Here is a 19532-nt window from a genome sequence, read left to right as displayed (position 1 = left end):
AGTGGGCTCCCCCTCAAACTCTGTTTATTCATCTGAGTTTTGGACAAATGAAAGAATCCTCACTGTGTAGATTTAAAATCTTACAAGGAACAAAACAAAAAAGCATTGTTACAGTGGAGTGGCTGTTCTGACCTGTTCTGCTGGTATAAAGCTCACAGCGAGCTGTTGTTATCCACTCACACACACAGACACACACACACAGACACACACAGACACACACACACTCTTTAGGATCCGTGGCGTCGCTCCAGGCTCTCACTAAACACTTTCTTGCGTAAGAGACGAAGATGAAGCTCTTCTGAGAGAGATCAGTCCTCCTCCTCCTCCTCCTCCTCCTCCTCCGTTAAGACGTTAGATGAGCGTTTAAGTTTCTTCTCTCTTGCTTCAGCACGAGTCTCTTCCTCTCCTCTCCTCATCCTTTCTTCTTCTGCTTCACTCGTTCCTTCCTTGTATCCCCGATGGCCAAACTGCACACGTGTCCCCACACAGCGGCTCGTCCTCATGTCCCACGGCTTTCTGTTGCCGAGCTGCACCAGTTCAGCTGGAGTTTAAACGCACATTACAAAGCTCATCAGGACGTTTGTACGGTTTGTATCATTTGACGTGTGCAAAGCATCTGTGTTCCCACCAGTTAGTCTTTTCCTTGTAGACTCGTCCACATATTAACTGGAAGTCATCAAATAGACTTGAAAGAAAATGAGAACAATGACATGTTGATGCCAACGTAAAAATGTTCGAGGCCCCAAACTATGGAACGGTCCACTAGGCGAGATCACACGTGCAACGTCTTCGATGTCTTTTTAAAACTCTTCTCAACACTGTTTTTTATTAAAGCTTTAATGAACATTAATGATTTATTTCCTCGTGCGACTCTTATTTTACGATCTGCGCGTCTTTCTCTTTCTTTTAACTGCTGCTTTTGAATTCCCTTTTCCTCTTTCTGTTTAGCGATTTTTAACTTTGTTAAATAAAGTGCTTTATAAATAAAGTTTATTATCATGTGGACGCACTGACTCGTAAATCTTGGAGGTGTAAAGTCTTCACTTCACTTTAATGTAAAACAGAGAAACAAATCAAATCTTCATATTTGAGAAAGTGGATCATCTTGGTCAAACCACAACTATGTCGTCTTCAACAACCACAGTTTTCCAGTTTAACTCTTTTTTTAATTATGAAATTTCTTCCCCAAGTGACAAATACTTAATACTATACAAAAATACTACGTTAATTGAAGTTTTTAGATACTTAAACAGATGCCTCCAGTGTCCAGCGTCCAACAACTGTTTCTCATCTTAACGTTTAGTGTCGATTTCATGTCCTAACGCCCGACGGCAGCTTGAGCTCAAGAGCAGCTGCTGTTTCCAGACCGCCGCTCAGCAGCGTCTGTCAGAGCTGGAAAACACTCGGCCTGTTACATGTTTGTAGTCACTGTAACACACACAGACACACACACTGTCGCACACACACCGAGTGCAGCCACGGTCCTGATTAACACAGTCTATCGTGTTTCGCTCTCTCTCCACTCCAGAGACGCTATCTGCTGCTGACAAATCTCCCAGCATCTCGCTCCTCGTTCTCTCATTTCTGACTTCTCACATGTTCGTTTCACTCTCTCTCTCGACACACAGACACACACACACACACACACACACACACACACACACACACACACACACACACACACACACACACACACACACCCACACCCGTCTCTGTTGGGACTCATTATTAACAAACTGTATTTCTTCCAACCCCAAACACTAAAAACCAAGTTTCAGGGCTCATTTAAACTCCAGCACATAGTTCCTAATGAAGCACTTTCTGACCTCACCACTACAGAGAGCTCCAGGTTTTTTAAGATTCCAAAAATATGGTGAAACAGGAACCGTTGCGTTGATTTGTGTTCATTGTGTGAAGAAAACTTTAAACCCCAAAACTTAAGCAGGACCTCAGAAAGTAGGTTTTTGCATTCTTAGGACTGGGCTTTGGTCCAGATGTGGTCTGCTGGTCCAGTTGTTTGTGCTGGAAAGAGTCTCAAAGAGGAGACAAAAATGACTTCACACACACACACAAACCTATCTCTGCTAAACTGAATTCCTTCAAATACTAGAAAGTATTGTTTGATGCTCAAACGACCATCAGCTGACTAAAACAAACCCCACACACACTCACACACACACACAGCACACACGGACAGACAGGGACTCTCCTACATGGCGGTTTCTCTCTTTGATGCCGTTATCTGCAGTGTGATAAGCACAGTTTCAAGGTTTGGAAACATCGTTTGATCGTCCGTGGGGTCACGTTAGTTGACTGAGCCGCTTCTCCGCTCCTCCGTCGTCTCCTCCCACATCCAGGTTCTCTAATTGCTGCCTCGCTTTTGATGTGTTTAGCTTTTCTTTTTTTTTTCTTTTCTGAAAGTCGAGCTGGCATGAAAGCTCATACTGTCGACTGTCTTTGAAGAAAAAAAAGAGCGGTGAAAACACAACGGCTCATATTAGATACAGACTAGGTATTGCAGGACACACACACACACACACACACACACACACACACACACACACACACACACACACGTACACACACATGGTTTGTTTGTGTGTTTAAAGGTTTGAAATGCAGATGTGTCCGTGTGACTACGTGCCGTGTGGTCACGTTTGAAAACCCAACCGGGTTCACAGATCAGCTCACAGATCAGTCCACATCCTGCCCGATGCACAGAAACCATCTGGACTTCATGTCCCCCAACGTTTTTTTATTTCCTGTTGTCCTTCTTTATTTTTAATTACTCACTGAAACTGCCCATTTGTTTTTTATTCACGTCGTGTGTTTTTTAACCAGAGTTCATCCAGAATTAAAGCCTCCGGTGTTTTCAAATGTGTTTAAAATCGGATGGAATTCTGTTTCGCTGGAAAAAGTCTTTTGCTTTTTTGAAACCTACATATAGTTTGTGGTCACACACACACACACACACACATGCACGCTAAGAGAGGAGGCATTCCTCAGAGGCATAAGACAGCCCATCCACAGACAGCATTCCTTGGCATGGACTCTTCAGACACATGAAGGGCGCTTTGTTAGAGAAGGAGCCTCTCTCTCTCTCTCTCTCTCTCTCTCTCTCTCTCTCTCTCTCTCTCTCTCTCTCTCTCCTCGCTCCTCGCACACAAACATAATCACACACATCCCAAAAAACGCTCGCACTTGCTTTGCCTCGTTGCGAACACTGAGTGTGTGTGTGTGTGTGTGTGTTAGGGAAAGAAAGAGCGACAAGAAGAGAGATAAAAAGTGGATGAATCATATGAGTGTGTGTGTGGGCGTCAGGGTATTCGTCTTCTCTCTCTCTCTCTCTATCTCTCTCTCTCTCGTGGGTGACCCACCTGCTGATTTGATCATCCCTCTCTTCCCTCGCCCAGCTGATAAGTCTGCACGCGGATGCTTGAAGCTGTACAACCTCTCTCTCTCTTTTTTTTTTTGCCCCCCCCTCGCTCGTCGTTTTCTTTCCTCCCTTATCTCGCGCCCGCTGTAGCTTCGGTGACGAGCCGACTCGTGCTGTCAGGAGGAAACATGTCAAAGAAGTACACACACACACACACACACACACACACACACACACACACGTGCGTGTTACCACACATTGGGGGATTTAAGATGCTTATGTTTGATTCAGCTTTAATCTTCTCGTCCACCTCCGTCCTCATCTGCTGCCAGTTTGAGCTTCGCTTTGATCCGATCACACGTCGAGATGTGCTGGGAGGTTTAAAGGTGGAACGGCTCTGATCTCCAGACACAAATACAACCAATCAATGTTCACGGGACGTATTTGGTTAATTGACAACAATTAGAAAGGACAGAAAAGTTCAGAATTAGATTTTACAGCTCCAGTGACTCTGTGCATGAGTTTTGTAAAGTCAGTCTTCTTGGAGTCTTTTCTCTGATTAATCAATTAATCCTTGTAAAATATATTAACTCTGCAATTAATAATAATAATAAATGGAGAAAAGCAACAAATCCTTGCGTTTGAGACGCTGAAACCAGATGAAACTGAAATAATTGGTAAATTATCAGAATTGATAAAAGAACAATTAATTAATCTAATTAACCATTTCACTAGAAAAGATCAGAGATGGTCAAGAACTTCAAAAATAGCTCAGCGCCACAAGGATAAAGTGAAATACACATTTTACGTGACATGAATTAACTTTTAACCCTGAACACTCAACATCGGGTTGAAGTATTAGATATTGAGATTGGTAAGATCCATAAAAGTGTTTATATTACAGGTGGGATCTTGTTTCCTGCTGCGTCATGTTTCTCATGTCTCTGTGTGTGTCTGTGTGTGTGTGTGTAGCCTCCCACCAGCCCTGCAGGTCGGTTGAGTTCATGTGCAGCAGCGGGATGTGCATCAACGCTGGCTGGAGGTGTGACGGCGAGTACGACTGTGACGACCAATCGGATGAGAAGAACTGCAGTGAGTAGCTTGCGTTCATCACAGTTAGTGAACGAGTATCATCGTCATCTTATCTAAGAATGAAATGATAACGCCCGTGTTTGTCTGCGTGCAGCCACGTCCATGTGCACGGCCGACCAGTTCCGCTGTGGAACCGGACGCTGCGTGCGGTTGTCGTGGAGATGCGACGGCGAGGACGACTGCTCGGATCGCAGCGACGAAGAGGGCTGTGAGAAAACTGGTGAGGTTTCTAATCATGTTTTGCAGCAGCTAAATATAACACAAGCTACAGCGGTTGTCATGACAACAGCTCAGAGCGGCCCTCCACTGACAAATTCTTCTTCACAAACTGTTTTAGATAAATACGAGACTAAATGTTATGTAATGTCATGCTCATTTCCCCACAAAGATCCAATACAACCAAAGATGTTTAAAGGATAAGCACTGAAGTAAAAATACTCAATATTTCACCTCTACCCTCCACAGAGAGTCCTCCGTGCGCTCCTGATCAGTTCCAGTGTGGAAACGGACGCTGCATTGGTCAGAGGAAGGTGTGCAACGAGGTCAACGACTGCGGGGACGGGACTGACGAACACCCGCATCACGACTGCCGTGAGTTGATGTCATCGTCCGAAGACTGAACGTTCAATCTTCAAGTTTTTCCCTTTTTAAAACTCACAGAAATACACAAAATTTTAAATGTTACGACCATAAACCTGTGTTTGAGTCATGAAGAATGATGTGATTTAATCGTTCATTGAAATGAATTGACATTGTCATTTAAAATGTGACTTTGCTTTAGACATCAGCCAATTTATTGTAGATCAAGAATTATGAAATGTTTTACACACTTTTTACTGTTGGTATTATTACTCCAGAGTTGCATACTTTCAGTTTACAGTTTCCGGCATTTTGTGGAATTTTTCCTGCCAGACGTGTCTAGAAAAAGTCTGAGTGAGCCCACATGAGAATATTCACAATCTCAGGAGTAGAACACGCCGACAAAGACGTCAACTTCGAAAGACGATGTGATTCAAGAGCTTTTGATGATAAGACCCGATGCAAGTGCAAACAAAAACACTGATTTCCAAAGCAAAATTTAGCGTCCCAGGCTCCACCCCTCTCCTGAATGTTCCAGATGTATCCCTGTCGTTGTGACAGGCAACTCCAGAAAATGTGCAAACTTCATTTCCCAGAAAGTTTCTAGACTTCATGTCTTAAAATGGCGTAGGAGTTTTTTCTGTGTTATTACAGAATTATGAAGCAAAGAGTGTTTCCCCATCAGGCTCATTAATATGTTCTTTTTATTACAATCTGATAAATTATAAAGTAATTGTCTGTAATTTGGACAATTTAAAAGGGTTTTTAAAAAAGTTAAGTAGATGGAATTCATTCATTACACTCTCGCCTTTAGAAGGGAAATTCTATTTTGGTTTATTTTCCCATCCAAGACGACATCCCTGTCCTCGGGCCCCGCTGCCTGAGGGACGGATACATTTCGAGGCTCAACACCGGATGAGTCAGATACTTTTTGCAGCGTGTGGCTGTATTTATACTGAATCAGCATGCTGTGTTTATGTTCCTCGTGCAGGGCCGCGCTCCAGCGAGGGCAACTGTAACCAGAATAATGGAGGCTGCTCCCAGAAGTGTCAGATGGTCAGAGGACTGGTCCAGTGCACCTGTCACACTGGATACAGACTGATGGACGACGGCAAAGCCTGCCAGGGTACTGCTCTGTGTGTGTCTGTGTGTGTCTGTGTGTGTGTGTGACATGACAGTGAGTGAGCAGGCTGTGGCTGATAATGTCCATGGCCTCTGCAGAGTTTGTCGACTCTTGCCTTCCCCAAAATTAACCTGAGAACAATTAAGCAGGACGTAAAACTGTGAGATTTTAAAAAACATTTGACTGACGACTGAATCCTGAAAAAGGAAGAGAAAGTTAAATTCCTCACCAGTAGCACTGGAGCACAATAGTGCAAAGGAAGTAATGAGAGAAATCAAAATCTAACTTCCTAAATATGGCCGGACTTCGATGTTTTCATGTCAGCAGGATATTTCCTGAAAAGCATCAATTAATTTGTATGCAACTTTGAGGGAGGTTTAGCTGAAGGTTAAGAAATTATTGTGGAACAAATTTTTAGATTTCTGCTATAAAGTATTCTCAGAATTTAGAAATTCATGGAGACAATGAAATCGTTTGTAGTAGTTAAGTAGGATGTGGATGAGTTTCTCAGGCATTAACAGGATTTTTCACCTTCCACCCACCTCTGCCCACTTTGCTTTACTTTGTTTAACGCCTAAATGTCTCTGTCCCTCCTCTTGTCGTCTCGTTCTAGATGTGGACGAGTGCGCAGAAGAAGGCTACTGCAGCCAGGGCTGCACCAACACGGAGGGGGGGTTCCAGTGCTGGTGCGTTCAGGGCTACGAGCTCCGACCCGACAAGCGCAGCTGCAAAGCTCTGGGTAAAAGAAACAAAAAAAAACTGCTGTACTACGTTTCAACCTTGACACGTGACCACAGAGAGTCACTGGGGTTTGACCTCCAATAAAAACACGGTTGCACAGTGTTTATACTTGCCTCGACAGTAACTGTATCCACTCCTCTGCTGCGGGGGCAATGGACTCAGAAGGAGGTTGGCTCATTCAGAGGGTCTGGTCTAGATTTAGATACGCGGTGGAGGTACAGTCGAGCGCAGGCCTGGTACGGCAGCCCATAAATCTGCCGCAGACCAGAGTTAAACCCAGGTCAGGACCGTCTGTCAGGCGGTTGCCAGCACCCAGACCTTCACCTCTACTGAGATTAATGCTCCCTGTTATTAAAAGTGACCATCACTCCCAGCTCTACTACGTTTTTTCTTTGTCTCTTTCCAATTTAGTTCTCATGCTTGTCTTCTCTCCGTCGTCCTTCCCCCCCCCGTCCTCGTTTCTCTCCTCCTCTCAGGGCCTGAGCCAGTTCTGCTGTTCGCCAACCGCATCGACATCCGGCAGGTTTTGCCGCATCGCTCCGAGTACACGCTGCTGCTCAACAACCTGGAGAACGCCATCGCCCTGGACTTCCACCACAGCCACGAGCTGGTGTTCTGGTCGGACGTGACGCTGGACCGCATCATGAAGGCCAACCTGAATGGCTCCAACGTGGAGGAGGTCGTCTCCACCGGTCTGGAGAGTCCAGGTGGGGTGACGGCCGGTTCAAACACGGGACAAGCGGCTCATCAATCGTTTTTTTTCCAATTTATTCAACTGGGCTGTTTTATGTCCAGCTATACTCTGCTGCCGCTCACTTCATCCATCAACCTTGGTCATTTGTTAGTTCAGCAGAATGACATCAATCCTCTTCAAACTCTTTTTTGATATCTTACCCTTATTTTTCTAGCCACTTACTCCTTTCTTTCAGTCTGTTCGTTTTCTATCTTTGATGCTTCCTCCCAGCCACAATGTCTCTTGCTCCTTTTTGACTCATTTTTTTTTTATCTCCTTTTATATTTCCCTCCGAGTCCCTGCTTCTCATCTTTCTTCCCTAAATCTCTGTTTTGTTCTTTTTACTCTCCTCGTTCTTTTATAGCTTTATCTGCCTCGACTCCAACCTTCCTTAGACACGTACCCACAGTAAACAGAACATACAGCGAATACATAAATAGTAGTGATATGAAGAACAGAGAAACGACTTGTTATCGGTGACGCTTAAAGGAATAGGTCAACATTGTGGGGAAGCATAGTTATTGCTTTGATTCCTAAGTTCACATCCACACTGCTACGAAATACATATCACATATCACATGACCTCACCGGGCATGTGTGTGCAGTTGTAAACAGGAAGCAGATTGACTTCTCTGCAGTTGGTTGCTTAGTTACTGAAAATACCACGAACGAGAAACAACAATGGGGAGAATTAAGACGAGGGATTTCAGGAAGGATAAGTGGAACTTATTTGTGTTCACAACATTTTGCCATTGTTTTCAAATGTCTCCTTTTCATCCCAGCAAGGCTACAACGCAACCTCTGAGTTTTCAAACTAAAACTAGGACAGCTGGGTTTACAAACTTCTGTTTATCGGCGCTTGAAAATTAAAATAGTGAAGACAGCAGTGATGCTAAAACTGTAGTAGTGTGGATGCATCCCAAAAATAATGAAATCCATCTTTTTTTATCATGGTGGATTTTCCAAAAACAACAAATAAAGGGCGGATAAACTTAATTTTTTGTTCAATATTATGACTTTATATTGAAACAGATTTAAAAATGTGTTTTTCTCTCCATCAGGTGGACTGGCCATAGACTGGATCCATGACAAGTTGTACTGGACGGACTCTGGGACTTCCCGCATCGAGGTGGCCAACCTGGACGGGACGCACCGCAAGGTGCTGCTGTGGCAGAACATGGAGAAGCCCCGAGCCATCGCTCTGCACCCCATAGAGGGGTACGAGTCCAAACGCACACTATCTATACAAGTCATTACAGATGGTTTCAAATGTACACACAGTCGTGTATATATATATATACATATCCCCCCTGGATGTGTCCCAGTTGTAGTGAAGGAGCAGAGAGGGATTAGAGTTTGGCAGCACAGCAGTGCCCACGGGCGAGCGAGCATCTGTGGGGAACAAGTATTTCATGAAACAGGCAACAGCTAAGCGTGTTTTCCACCCTGGATTCATACGCTGCGGCACCAGGAGAGAGGTTTAGATGAAGCCCCGGAGAAATTTAAAGCGAGAAAACTCATTCAGCTTATTAGGTAGCTCATTTGCATGGGATAATTGAAAAATATCCACCAAAAAAAAAAAAATAGAAGTAGCTGTTCCCTCTGAGTCCGGTCAGAGCCGACGAGGAAAGATGTGGAGGACGTGAGTGTAGACGATGGAGACTTTGTGTTTCTGTCAGACATCTGCTGCGTCTTGGATCCTGACAACAAGCTGTTTACCTCTCGTTTTTTGCAGACGCCACGAGCATCAGCTCATTCTGCTCAAACAGCTTGACGCCTCCCAGATGGTAACAAGTAAACTAACCACGACTGTCCCATTTTCCTGTTTAGGAAGATCTACTGGACCGACTGGGGCAACACGCCTCGCATCGAGTACGCCAACATGGATGGATCGAGCCGGCAGGTCATCGCAGACACGCACCTGTTCTGGCCCAACGGCCTCACGATCGACTACGCCAGCCGCCGCATGTACTGGGTGGACGCCAAACACCATGTCATCGAGAAGGCTGACCTGGACGGACGCAACCGCAAAGCCGTCATCAGCCAAGGTGAAGTCTCAGCTGTTTCCTTGCTTTTCTGGTTAAGGCTGGTTATTGGTATCAGAGTTTGTTTCTGATACTTCTGTGTTATTTTTGATAAACATTATTTTTGGTTTCACCTACTTACTTACTACATGCCAGCACATATCCTGTGTGTGTGTTTGTGTACAAAATAACTAAAGAGCACATGGACAGATTTTCACCAAACTTGATAAAACTATTATTTTGGAGTGTTTTTCCTGGTGATTAACTTTTGCAGCTGATTGCAAACACGTATTCTCTGACAGAGCTTCGTAGTTTTTGTATCTTTTGAGTTTATGCTGAACACTGCCTGCCTGCAGAGGATGGTAAAAACCTTATGGATGTTTTAGCGAGCCACTGATGGGAGCGTGATTTTTTTGGGTGTCGCTGATGGTGACAGATCTGTGATTGTGAGAGAAAGAGAGAATTGAGTGTGAGCGAGTGTTTATCACAACAAAGGGAATGTATCAGTCCTTGAAAACAACATTTTCTCTTTGCTACTTTCCTCCTTTGTTGGTTACGAACATTTTTGGTGAACAGGAGATAGTCAACCTTTACTTCATCATATATTTAATATGAAATAAAGTGAAACCTAAAGGGCCCCTGTTTAAAATACAGGTACGACCACCTCGTGAACCTGAAAAATGAAGCTTTGTCAGTTGTTTGTCGTTCATTTAAGAAGCTCAGAAGTTGCTGCGTCTGGCTTCTCCTAGTTACCACACACACACACACACACACACACACACACACACACACACACACACACACACACACACACACACACACACACACACACACACACACACACACACACAACGGGTTAGATATATAGGACGCAGCACACTGACGCTGCTTCATTGTTCCATGTGGAGTTAATCAATGCCATGTTTAAGGAGCATAAGCCTCATGCCTACCACTGAAACACACACACACACACACACACACACACACACACACACACACACAAATGCCTTAAATGACAACATAAAGCTGTGCATGCCGCTGTTTATGTTGTTGGTTCCTATAGTGTGTGTGTGTGTGTGTGTTTGCTCCACACACACTGGCCTACTTCTTCTCATGTTGCAGTAAGTTTTGTTTCTTGTTTTGACTTGATGATTCTTTACTCTTCATGTTTACGTCATGTTTTTTTAAACATGGAGATTAAAGGATGTAACGTGAACAGCAACATGTTAAAACGAAACATGTCAGACCTAAACAACACCGGTGTGTTTATATAGGTCCAACAGATCAATGTGCTGTAATGAATCTGTGTTTCAACCTGTACTGAAGGTTAAAGGTATAGATCTTTAAGTCACATGCTTCCCTTTGCTACTCCTGTCTATTTGTTATCAGCTTAAAATGTTTGAATATTTTCCGTTTTGGGCACAATTAGATTTTGGTTGTGATCCTTCAACCAGCAGATAAACATGATTTCTCAGCAGCGGCTGTTGACACTAATGAGACTAATGGGCACAAAGTGGTGTTGTCCGGTCAAGAACTCATGTTATGATCATCACTCAGAGGTCATGTGAGCGATCATATCATAAATTGTGGTTCAGCTGAAACTGTGGCTTTTAATTTGTGTTTCCTTCGGATGAAGAGGAAAAAGAAAAGCTGATCGGTGACAAATCAAGAGGCTTTAAAAGTGTGAAGAGGGACATGGGAATTGTTTGTGCAGGGTGCTGGTGTGTGTGTGTTTGTGTACATGTGTGGGTGTGGGTGTGGGTGTGTGCGTGTGCGTGGGTGTGTGCGTGTGTGTGTGCGTGGGTGTGTGCCCTATCAGCCCAGTGAGCTCTCTTTAATGATGTGTGCTCTCAGGATAAAAGGCTGTAATTGGTGCTGTCCTTCCTCTGGTGATTGGTGCTGTCCCCGATTCTGTTTGCTCAGACAACACACAGGACAAATGGGACGGGTGTGTTTGAGGGTGTGTGTCTGTGTGTGTGTTTTTGCACATGCGTGATTGTGTATATATGTGTGTGTGTGTGAGTCAGTGTGAATGTGTGTGCATGGTTACATTTTAAACTGCTGTGCCCAGGAATGTGTGTATCAAGTGTGTAGAGGGTGTGTGTGTGTGTGTGTGTGTGTGTGTGTGTGTGTGTGTGTGTGTGTGTGTGTGTGTGTGTGTGTGTGTGTGTGTGTGTGTGTGTGTGTGTGTGTGTGTGTGTGTGTGTGTGTGTGTGTGTGTGTGTGTGTGTGTCTGTGTCTGTTTGTGCGCGAATGTGTGCATAGCATGTGTGCACATTCATCATGTGTGTGTGTGTGTGTGTGTGTGTGTGTGTGTGTGTGTGTGTGGTTGTGTTTTTGTGTGTGTGTGTGTGTGTGTGTGTGTGTAGGTGATCATAGAGTACATGTGCCTGAGGACAAACGCTGTATGCTGCCGTGATGCTTCACTGACAATGAGTATTATAAGTAGATCAAAGAAATGATGCCCCCTTGTGGATCTGTTTATAAGTGTATTAGTTAGTAGAGGCATAAAAATATAGTGTTCATCATCTGGTGAGAGTCAGATTGAGACACACAGAGGTGATGTGATTCCAGTACGTTACACTCATGTTCTAAGTGGAAAGGTTCTTTCTCTGGGGAGCATGAATGCACAAATCTTTATGTCAGTTTAACCGTGTTTATGTCTGGTCGTAAATTTCACCACATGCAGCAGAGTTCATTAGGGTTCAGCCTCTGAGGATTGTGAATATCCACTTCGGGGATGTTGGACAGTTTGGTTTTATGAAATTCCTGCCATAGTGGTTTGAAAATGTGAGTCATGTTTTTAGAATATGTTGTGGTTTAAACTTTAAATAGATATCGATTACATAAGCACTTCCTTAAATCCCTTATTTTTTTGCTTTTAACAAACACTTTAAACTCGCTCTTATACCCAAGTCTAAATCTGACTGATTTATTTACATGTAGACAGATGACGTGTCTCTTAAATTATTGAAATCATACCCTGGAATGAACATTTTTTAGTTTTATTTTGTTAATTTCTGTTTCATTGCCTATTAATTCAAGATGTTAACTTCTGCTGTAACAGTGTGATTTATTGTGGAGTTTGAAGTTGCGTCTAACAGGCAAAGATTTGACCTTTTGAGGACAAATTTGATGAAACAAGCATCACAATTGTTTTACTTGATTTGTCATTTTGTAAACGACACAAAAATCAGCTTTGCTCACAGAGGATTATGATCTGAGGAGGAGAAAAAGCTGCAGATCATCACACTACGAACTGAGCCGTGTTTGCTTCAGCCCGAGGCGACGTCGTGTCGCAGATAGAAAGTGCGACAGAGTCGGTCGAGGCGTCAGAGGACGGGGACGTGCCACATGTAGGTTAAAGGGGACATTACTCGCCGGTCGGGATGTTTGATGCCCCGTCGGCCTGCAGCTGCTCCCCCAGCTGTCCCGGGAAGGGAGGAGCAGGATGGGGTGGCATGAGGGTGCGGAGACGAGGAGCAGGAGGAAGGTGACCGTATCAAAACCCAGGCGCCTCTGTGGTGTCAATGACTCAGAGGAAGAGAAAGGGGGGGGTAGTACCGTTGTGTCCCTCATGTCAGGATAAGATCAGAGAACACACAGTCTGCCACTATCACCTCAGAAGCACCTGGACCTGCCTGAAAAGAAGCAGGAGGAGGGAGAAGCCTTTTGTTTTTCTTTTTTGGGGCATTTCGCCTGTATTGACAGGGCAGTTCAAGCGTGAAATGGGCAGGAGAAGGTGCTGGAGGAGGAATCAAACCCCCGGATTCAAGCCTCAAGCCAGCAGGGAGAATTCCTCACGCATCTTTTAACCCGACACTTCCTGTTGAATCGTAATTTTGCCATTTCTAAAGGAATTAAGTCAATGTTAAACGGCTGCTTATGCGTAGACAGTGTTCAATATTTGAGAAGGGTTACGGTTAGAGAAATCAACAAGATCTCCCCATTTATTTGAATCCTCTCCAAATTTAAATTTTTGTATTTCAACCCATATTTCATCCTTCCGCCAAGTTCCGTTTTTTGCATAATCCTGGGAAATAACAAACACACAAAGGCAGAGGAAAACAAAGCCTCTTTGGCGGAGTTAAAACTCAACTTGTTACCGCCCTCTAGTGGACAAACACTAACAGACACTAATAAACCTCTAATAAGACACAATCTGCTTCTACTTTTTAACAAATACTTTTAGATATTACGAATAATTCCCTGGAGGCAGAGTGTAGTAAAAGTCGTTCTCTGTTCATGTGCACGGATGCAGGAGCAACTATTCGTTCGTTGCTTGTCAAAACTTTCGTCCCATCGAGCTCCCACTCGATCACCGTGATGCTCGTGGCTCATTATCACTCTGGTTTCTCTCCAGTTTTAGCCATTTACCACTTGACATTTACGCCGCGCTGTAAAACACTGTCATTAAATGATGGGCGCTGTTTTTAAAAGCCCTCCGCCAGCACGCTCACCGCACCTCCTCCTCCTCCACCACCGCCGCCGCCACCACCACAGCGGCAGAAATCACTTTTTCCACCCGTTCAGCACTTAACCGACTGCAGCTACTTCACTGGAGGAGGATTAAGCTGCAGATTTGGACGAATGTGGAAGCGTCACCCTGAGCAGATGTTCCAGCTGGAGACGAATCCAAGAGGAGTTCCCTGTTACACAGAATTTAGGCCAGAGCTCCACTTTGTGTGGGCTGTGAACACTGACACTGAAAAATCCTCAGGCTACATTCATCAAACACAAACGCAGGTACAGACTAAAAGCCTCGATGCAAATTTCTAATGAGGTCAACGTTTTAAAGGGCCTGAAAGCTACCACTTACAATAAGTGATGGGGTTTTACATGAGCACATGATTATCTGCTAAAGTTAGAACGACACATGGTGATTTGACGTGAGCGAGATCTTGCATTTGTGTGTTTTCCCTGTGTCCCTCTCGCTGGTTTGAAGTGGTTCGGGGACATCAGCTGTGCTCGTCTGTTTTTAACTTTGATTATTGCTTGTTTAGTCACATGTTTGAGAGACGTCCTGTACTTAAGATATGGAAAAGAAAGGTTTCCACACAATCCAAAGGCTCAGTATCCGAGTATTTGTCTTGTTTAGCTCAATAAACCTTTTAACTGACATTTTTAACCATCAACAGACACTAAAACGTATTTAAATCTAAACTTGTGAGATGTGTGAACCTACTTTACACAAGTCCACACAAGAATCCGACTCTGGAATCCGCCGACCTTGTTTGAAGGTGTAGCTCTCGATCCAGTTTTCAGATTCTGGACGGAAAAGTCACATTACTGCAGGAAACCCGGTGGTGCGCCTCCGCTTTTGGACGCCGTGGCCACAACTAAACCAGCTACAGGCCGACGAGAGGCAGCGTAATTGAAAGCAGCTCTAAATGGGGATGATGTGACATCAGCCGAGCCCACAGCGCAGAATGGGAGGATGTTTGGAAAGTGTCGGTGGAACGAGCCAAACGCAGAGTTTCTTCTTTCCGTCTTTTCCTTGTTTGGGAGGAGGCTTCGAAATCTCCACGTTAACATTCATCACTATAAGAGTGTCAAACCTCACACGTGCCCGATTTCACTTTGTCGAACAACTTGCTCTGTTGTCGTCGGTCTGTTGTTTGCGTCTCTCGCTCTTTCTGATCTCTCCTGTCTCTCCTCCTCTCTCCAGGCCTGCCTCACCCGTTTGCCATCACGGTGTTTGAGGACAGCCTCTACTGGACCGACTGGCACACCAAGAGCATCAACAGCGCCAACAAGTTCACCGGCAAGAACCAGGAGATCATTCGCAACAAGCTGCACTTCCCCATGGACATCCACACCCTGCACCCCCAGAGGCAGCCCGCAGGTCGGTACACGGCTCGGACAGACGCTTAGCGCTGAGTTAAATATCTCTGACGTGTGACACTGACTGAAATTTGGTGAAGGTGAAGTCATAAGTATGTAAAATGCCTTTTCTCCATGTCGTCAGTATTGGGGTCCTCAATGAGCCCAGGGTGCATTTACACCTGTACTCTCAGATTTGTATCTGATTACCGAAAAGGCATTTCGATTCACGGCGTAAATGTGAAGAAGGGAGGACACGCTGCTACAAGAGTCGGTCTGATTATCACTTCCCCCGATAAGATCAACTGATATTTGTCTTTCTAAGAAACTTGAACGGTCTGAGAGCATGTAATCTCAGAAACGCCTTTTTAAATCAAACACATATTAGTGTAGATGGAGCCTTAGGTTCGGGGGAATTTACTTCTGGAGACTCTAAATCGCCTGCAGGTGTAAATGGTTGTTTGTCCCCGTATGTCGGATCTGTGATGGACTGGGAACCACCTGAGCCCGGCCTCTCGGCCCCCAATGTCAACTGGGATACGCTCCAGCCCCCACATGACCCTCAAAGGATGAGCGGTGCAACTAATGGAGGGATTTAACAAAAAAAGCTCTGACAACAACATGTTGCAGAGCATATGTAGAACTGCTGTCCTCCCTCCGTGAGGCTCCGCACATCTGTTTACCCCAAATACCTCCGGTTCCGTCCGTGACTGAGTGTTTTTAAGTGAAGCGAGAACAATGGAGGCCGTTTTTTTTTAGTTTGCAGCCTGAAGCAGAAGAAGAGTAAAAAAAACGCTCAACATCAAACACAAGCTCATCTTTGGAGGTGGAAGATGAGCCGGTTGAGGACGGACGAGGGGAATGGGAATCTTCTTTAAGGGTATCATCGCACACAGAAGTTTAAAAACCCCTCGCTCACACGGTGGCGGACCCTGACGCGATGGGATGATTTGCTGTGCTTGTGTTGGAGCCTGTGGTGAAATGACCAGTTGAGGGGATTTGTCAGCGTGAAACTTGTGTTTCCTATAAACAAACTACAGAGTGTTTAACTTGAGTAGAGGCCAAGGGAAAGTGTTTGGATGTCATGCTGGTAAAATGCAGTCAAACACTAATATGAACTCTCAACAGTGTCTTTATCGCCAGAAGGAGGTCGGACGCTTTTCTATTTTGTGTTGGTTCGGATTCAGTGAATCACGTTTGTCCAAATCTTGAACAGATATGAAGAAAAGAGGCTTCAGATTTCATATTTCACCAACAACCAGCATCTCACAAATAGAAGTAAACAAACCATGAAGTTTTTAATTTATGAACAAATACCGGCTCAAAGGGAATTTGCACATTTCCAAAAGTGCCCAAAAAGTTCCTGAAAACAAACAAAGTACTTCTTTATTCAGTTTAAAGGAAAATGTTGCTTTTTATAAACCACATTTTATTTTCATTGTTATATTGATTCCCTCATATTATGATTTTGACAATAAGCAACAGAAGGGGTGGACTCAGAAAGTTAAAAGAAAACAATAACATACATAAAGGCTGCTTGTTGCACTGGGGACTTAAAAGTGTTTGGTTTTCAAGAATCTTAAAGTTTCACACAATTTTTAATTTAAGACATTGGATGAATATGGAAATCAGTGTAAAGAATCACCGCAGTCTCAAATGTCCACAATGACATAAATGATCAAAATCCCATCGTAGAAAAACACGAATGACGAGCAAAACCATTAAAACAACGACGTTAACAAAAACAACTTGTGTGAAGATTCAGTTTAGTTGCACACGGTCGACGACTGAGTTTTCTGTGTGATGTAAAAGTTTGTATAAGACATTAAACTCATCTCACACTGAGCTGGTTGTGTCTCTGTCTGTCCTGCAGGGGGCTGGAACCGCTGTGGCACCAACAACGGCGGCTGCAGTCACCTGTGTCTCCCCAGCAACATGACCTTCACCTGCGCCTGTCCCACCGGCTTCAAGAAGGTCGACCACCTCAGCTGTGCTGATGGTGAGTACCCCCCCACCCCCCGCCAACACCTGAAACACTGATTTATGTAATACGTGAATGATTGTATTTTGTTGATTTATCTATAACATGCATTAAGATACAGTTTAATACTTTGTATATGAGTTGTTAGTGTAGATACAGCCCCCACAAATACGTTTGAGCTCCAGATGTTGTGTTAATACTCACATTGAATCAATGAAATCCAGTAAAAATGTCAAACTTTAAAGGAAAAAACCTAAAAATCCTGAAGAGATGATATAAAGTTTTACAGATTTAACAGTGAATCTATTTAAAAGCACAGTGATAAAACAATAATCTCATTACATGGATTTAATCTTCCTGAGGATCCTGGTAGTTGAGGCGCTGGTCGTCAAAGAAAACAAAACACATTACACGCTATGGTCCAGTGCAGTTAAACATGTGCTGAACTAAAATTATTCAAGTACTTTTATTCTAGTTTTTGTTATTATAGACAGTTGCACTGTTTGAATTAAAGTTACGTGACATTTACGACCCTTTACTTATAAACAAATCTACATTTTTCTATCATCATTCTAGATAATTATGTTAAAGTAGTTATGATGGTTTGATTCCCTATTAAAGGGCTGTTGTGTGTGTGTGTGTGCGTGTGCATGTGTGTGTTTTAGTGCTGTTTTGCTGTGTTCACTCTTGACCCCACTGTTAAACCTAGAAGACTGACAGAAGACCTTTGGTCTTTAATCAGGTCTTGACAAGTTCCTGCTTTTTGCCCGAAGGACGGACATCCGACGAATCAGCTTCGATACAGAGGACATGTCCGACGACGTCATCCCTCTGGCCGACGTGCGCAATGCCGTGGCGCTCGACTGGGACGCCAAAGACGGCTTCATCTACTGGACGGACGTCACCACGGACTCTATCAACAGAGCGCTGTGGAACGGCTCCAAGCAAGAGGTCAGTGGCATCGACCCTGTGACTGAACCACACACTGACATCACATCCTTTCTGTCCCGACACAAACAGAAGGACTACAGCAGGTTTAACCTTATACAACACTGCCATCAACTGGGGGGGATGGGAAAGTACAACCTCAAGTGGTTACAAATATCTCCTGCATGAATTCCACCAATACTTATCTCCTGTATCTGTCTTTATTTGTGAGGGTGGATCGCTCACATCTCACAGCTTCAAGGATTCAGGGCTAACATGGAAACTAGAATAGCAACATTTACAGAGCTTTTTTTGTTTTTTGTTTTCCAGGTGGTGGTCGACACCAGTCTGGAGAGTCCAGCAGGTTTGGCGATTGACTGGGTGACCAACAAGCTCTACTGGACCGATGCTGGTAAACAGCCTCATTTCACATGTCCCGACACAAGCTGCTTTCAGACATCCACTGAAGTCTGGACATTTTCCTGAGGGGCTGTATGAGAGAAAACGCAAATGTCTGAGTCAGTTGCTCCGGACATTTGCTGGAACTTTTCCTGCAGCCCCCTAGTAAAATGTCTGGAAACTTCACAGCAAGCAAGTGGGCGTGTTGGTGACATTTCTAACACGTGACAGAGGAAACAGGATTCTAACGAGTCGTGTGTCTTTGGGTTCTCAGGTACGGATCGTATCGAAGTTTCGAACGGAAATGGGAGCATGCGCACCGTCCTGATCTGGGAGAACCTGGACCGGCCCAGGGACATTGTCGTCGACCCGATCGGAGGGTGAGATACGAAACAGTTAAAAAAAACATTGATGAACCTGAACTTCACACAGTCGTCTCATCATTTCTTCACATGCCCTCTCCATAGCTTCATGTACTGGACCGACTGGGGGGCCAACCCGAAGATCGAGCGTGCAGGAATGGATGCCTCCAATCGCATTGTCATCATCTCGTCCAACCTGACTTGGCCCAATGGGCTCGCCATCGACTACGAGACCAAACGCCTGTACTGGGCCGACGCTGGCATGAAAACCATCGAGTTTGGAAACTTTGATGGTTCCGACCGACAGGTGAAGAGTGTTTTTAAATTATTATTATGCCCTTATCTTATCTTTTTTGATCTTAACCTGACTTC

General features: G+C 44.3%; 1 protein-coding gene across 4 annotated transcripts in view; it reads left to right on the top strand.

The window, feature by feature from the left end:
- Positions 1–19532, top strand: part of lrp4 (low density lipoprotein receptor-related protein 4) — a 101364-nt gene that overhangs the window by 72118 nt on the left and 9714 nt on the right. For all 4 annotated transcript variants that reach the window (XM_035171143.2, XM_035171056.2, XM_035170961.2 and 1 more), the window contains exons 7-20: positions 4349–4468; positions 4563–4688; positions 4934–5059; positions 6039–6173; positions 6784–6909; positions 7388–7618; positions 8706–8862; positions 9475–9692; positions 15337–15513; positions 17365–17490; positions 18215–18423; positions 18730–18811; positions 19073–19178; positions 19266–19467. In XM_035171143.2, coding sequence (XP_035027034.2) covers positions 4349–4468; positions 4563–4688; positions 4934–5059; positions 6039–6173; positions 6784–6909; positions 7388–7618; positions 8706–8862; positions 9475–9692; positions 15337–15513; positions 17365–17490; positions 18215–18423; positions 18730–18811; positions 19073–19178; positions 19266–19467 — 2141 coding nt within the window. The remainder of the gene's footprint in view (positions 1–4348; positions 4469–4562; positions 4689–4933; positions 5060–6038; positions 6174–6783; positions 6910–7387; positions 7619–8705; positions 8863–9474; positions 9693–15336; positions 15514–17364; positions 17491–18214; positions 18424–18729; positions 18812–19072; positions 19179–19265; positions 19468–19532) is intronic.

This window comes from Hippoglossus stenolepis, chromosome 1 (assembly GCF_022539355.2).
Source record: "Hippoglossus stenolepis isolate QCI-W04-F060 chromosome 1, HSTE1.2, whole genome shotgun sequence".
Classification (NCBI taxonomy): Eukaryota; Metazoa; Chordata; class Actinopteri; order Pleuronectiformes; family Pleuronectidae; genus Hippoglossus; species Hippoglossus stenolepis.
This window is presented reverse-complemented; position numbering and strand designations above follow the sequence as displayed.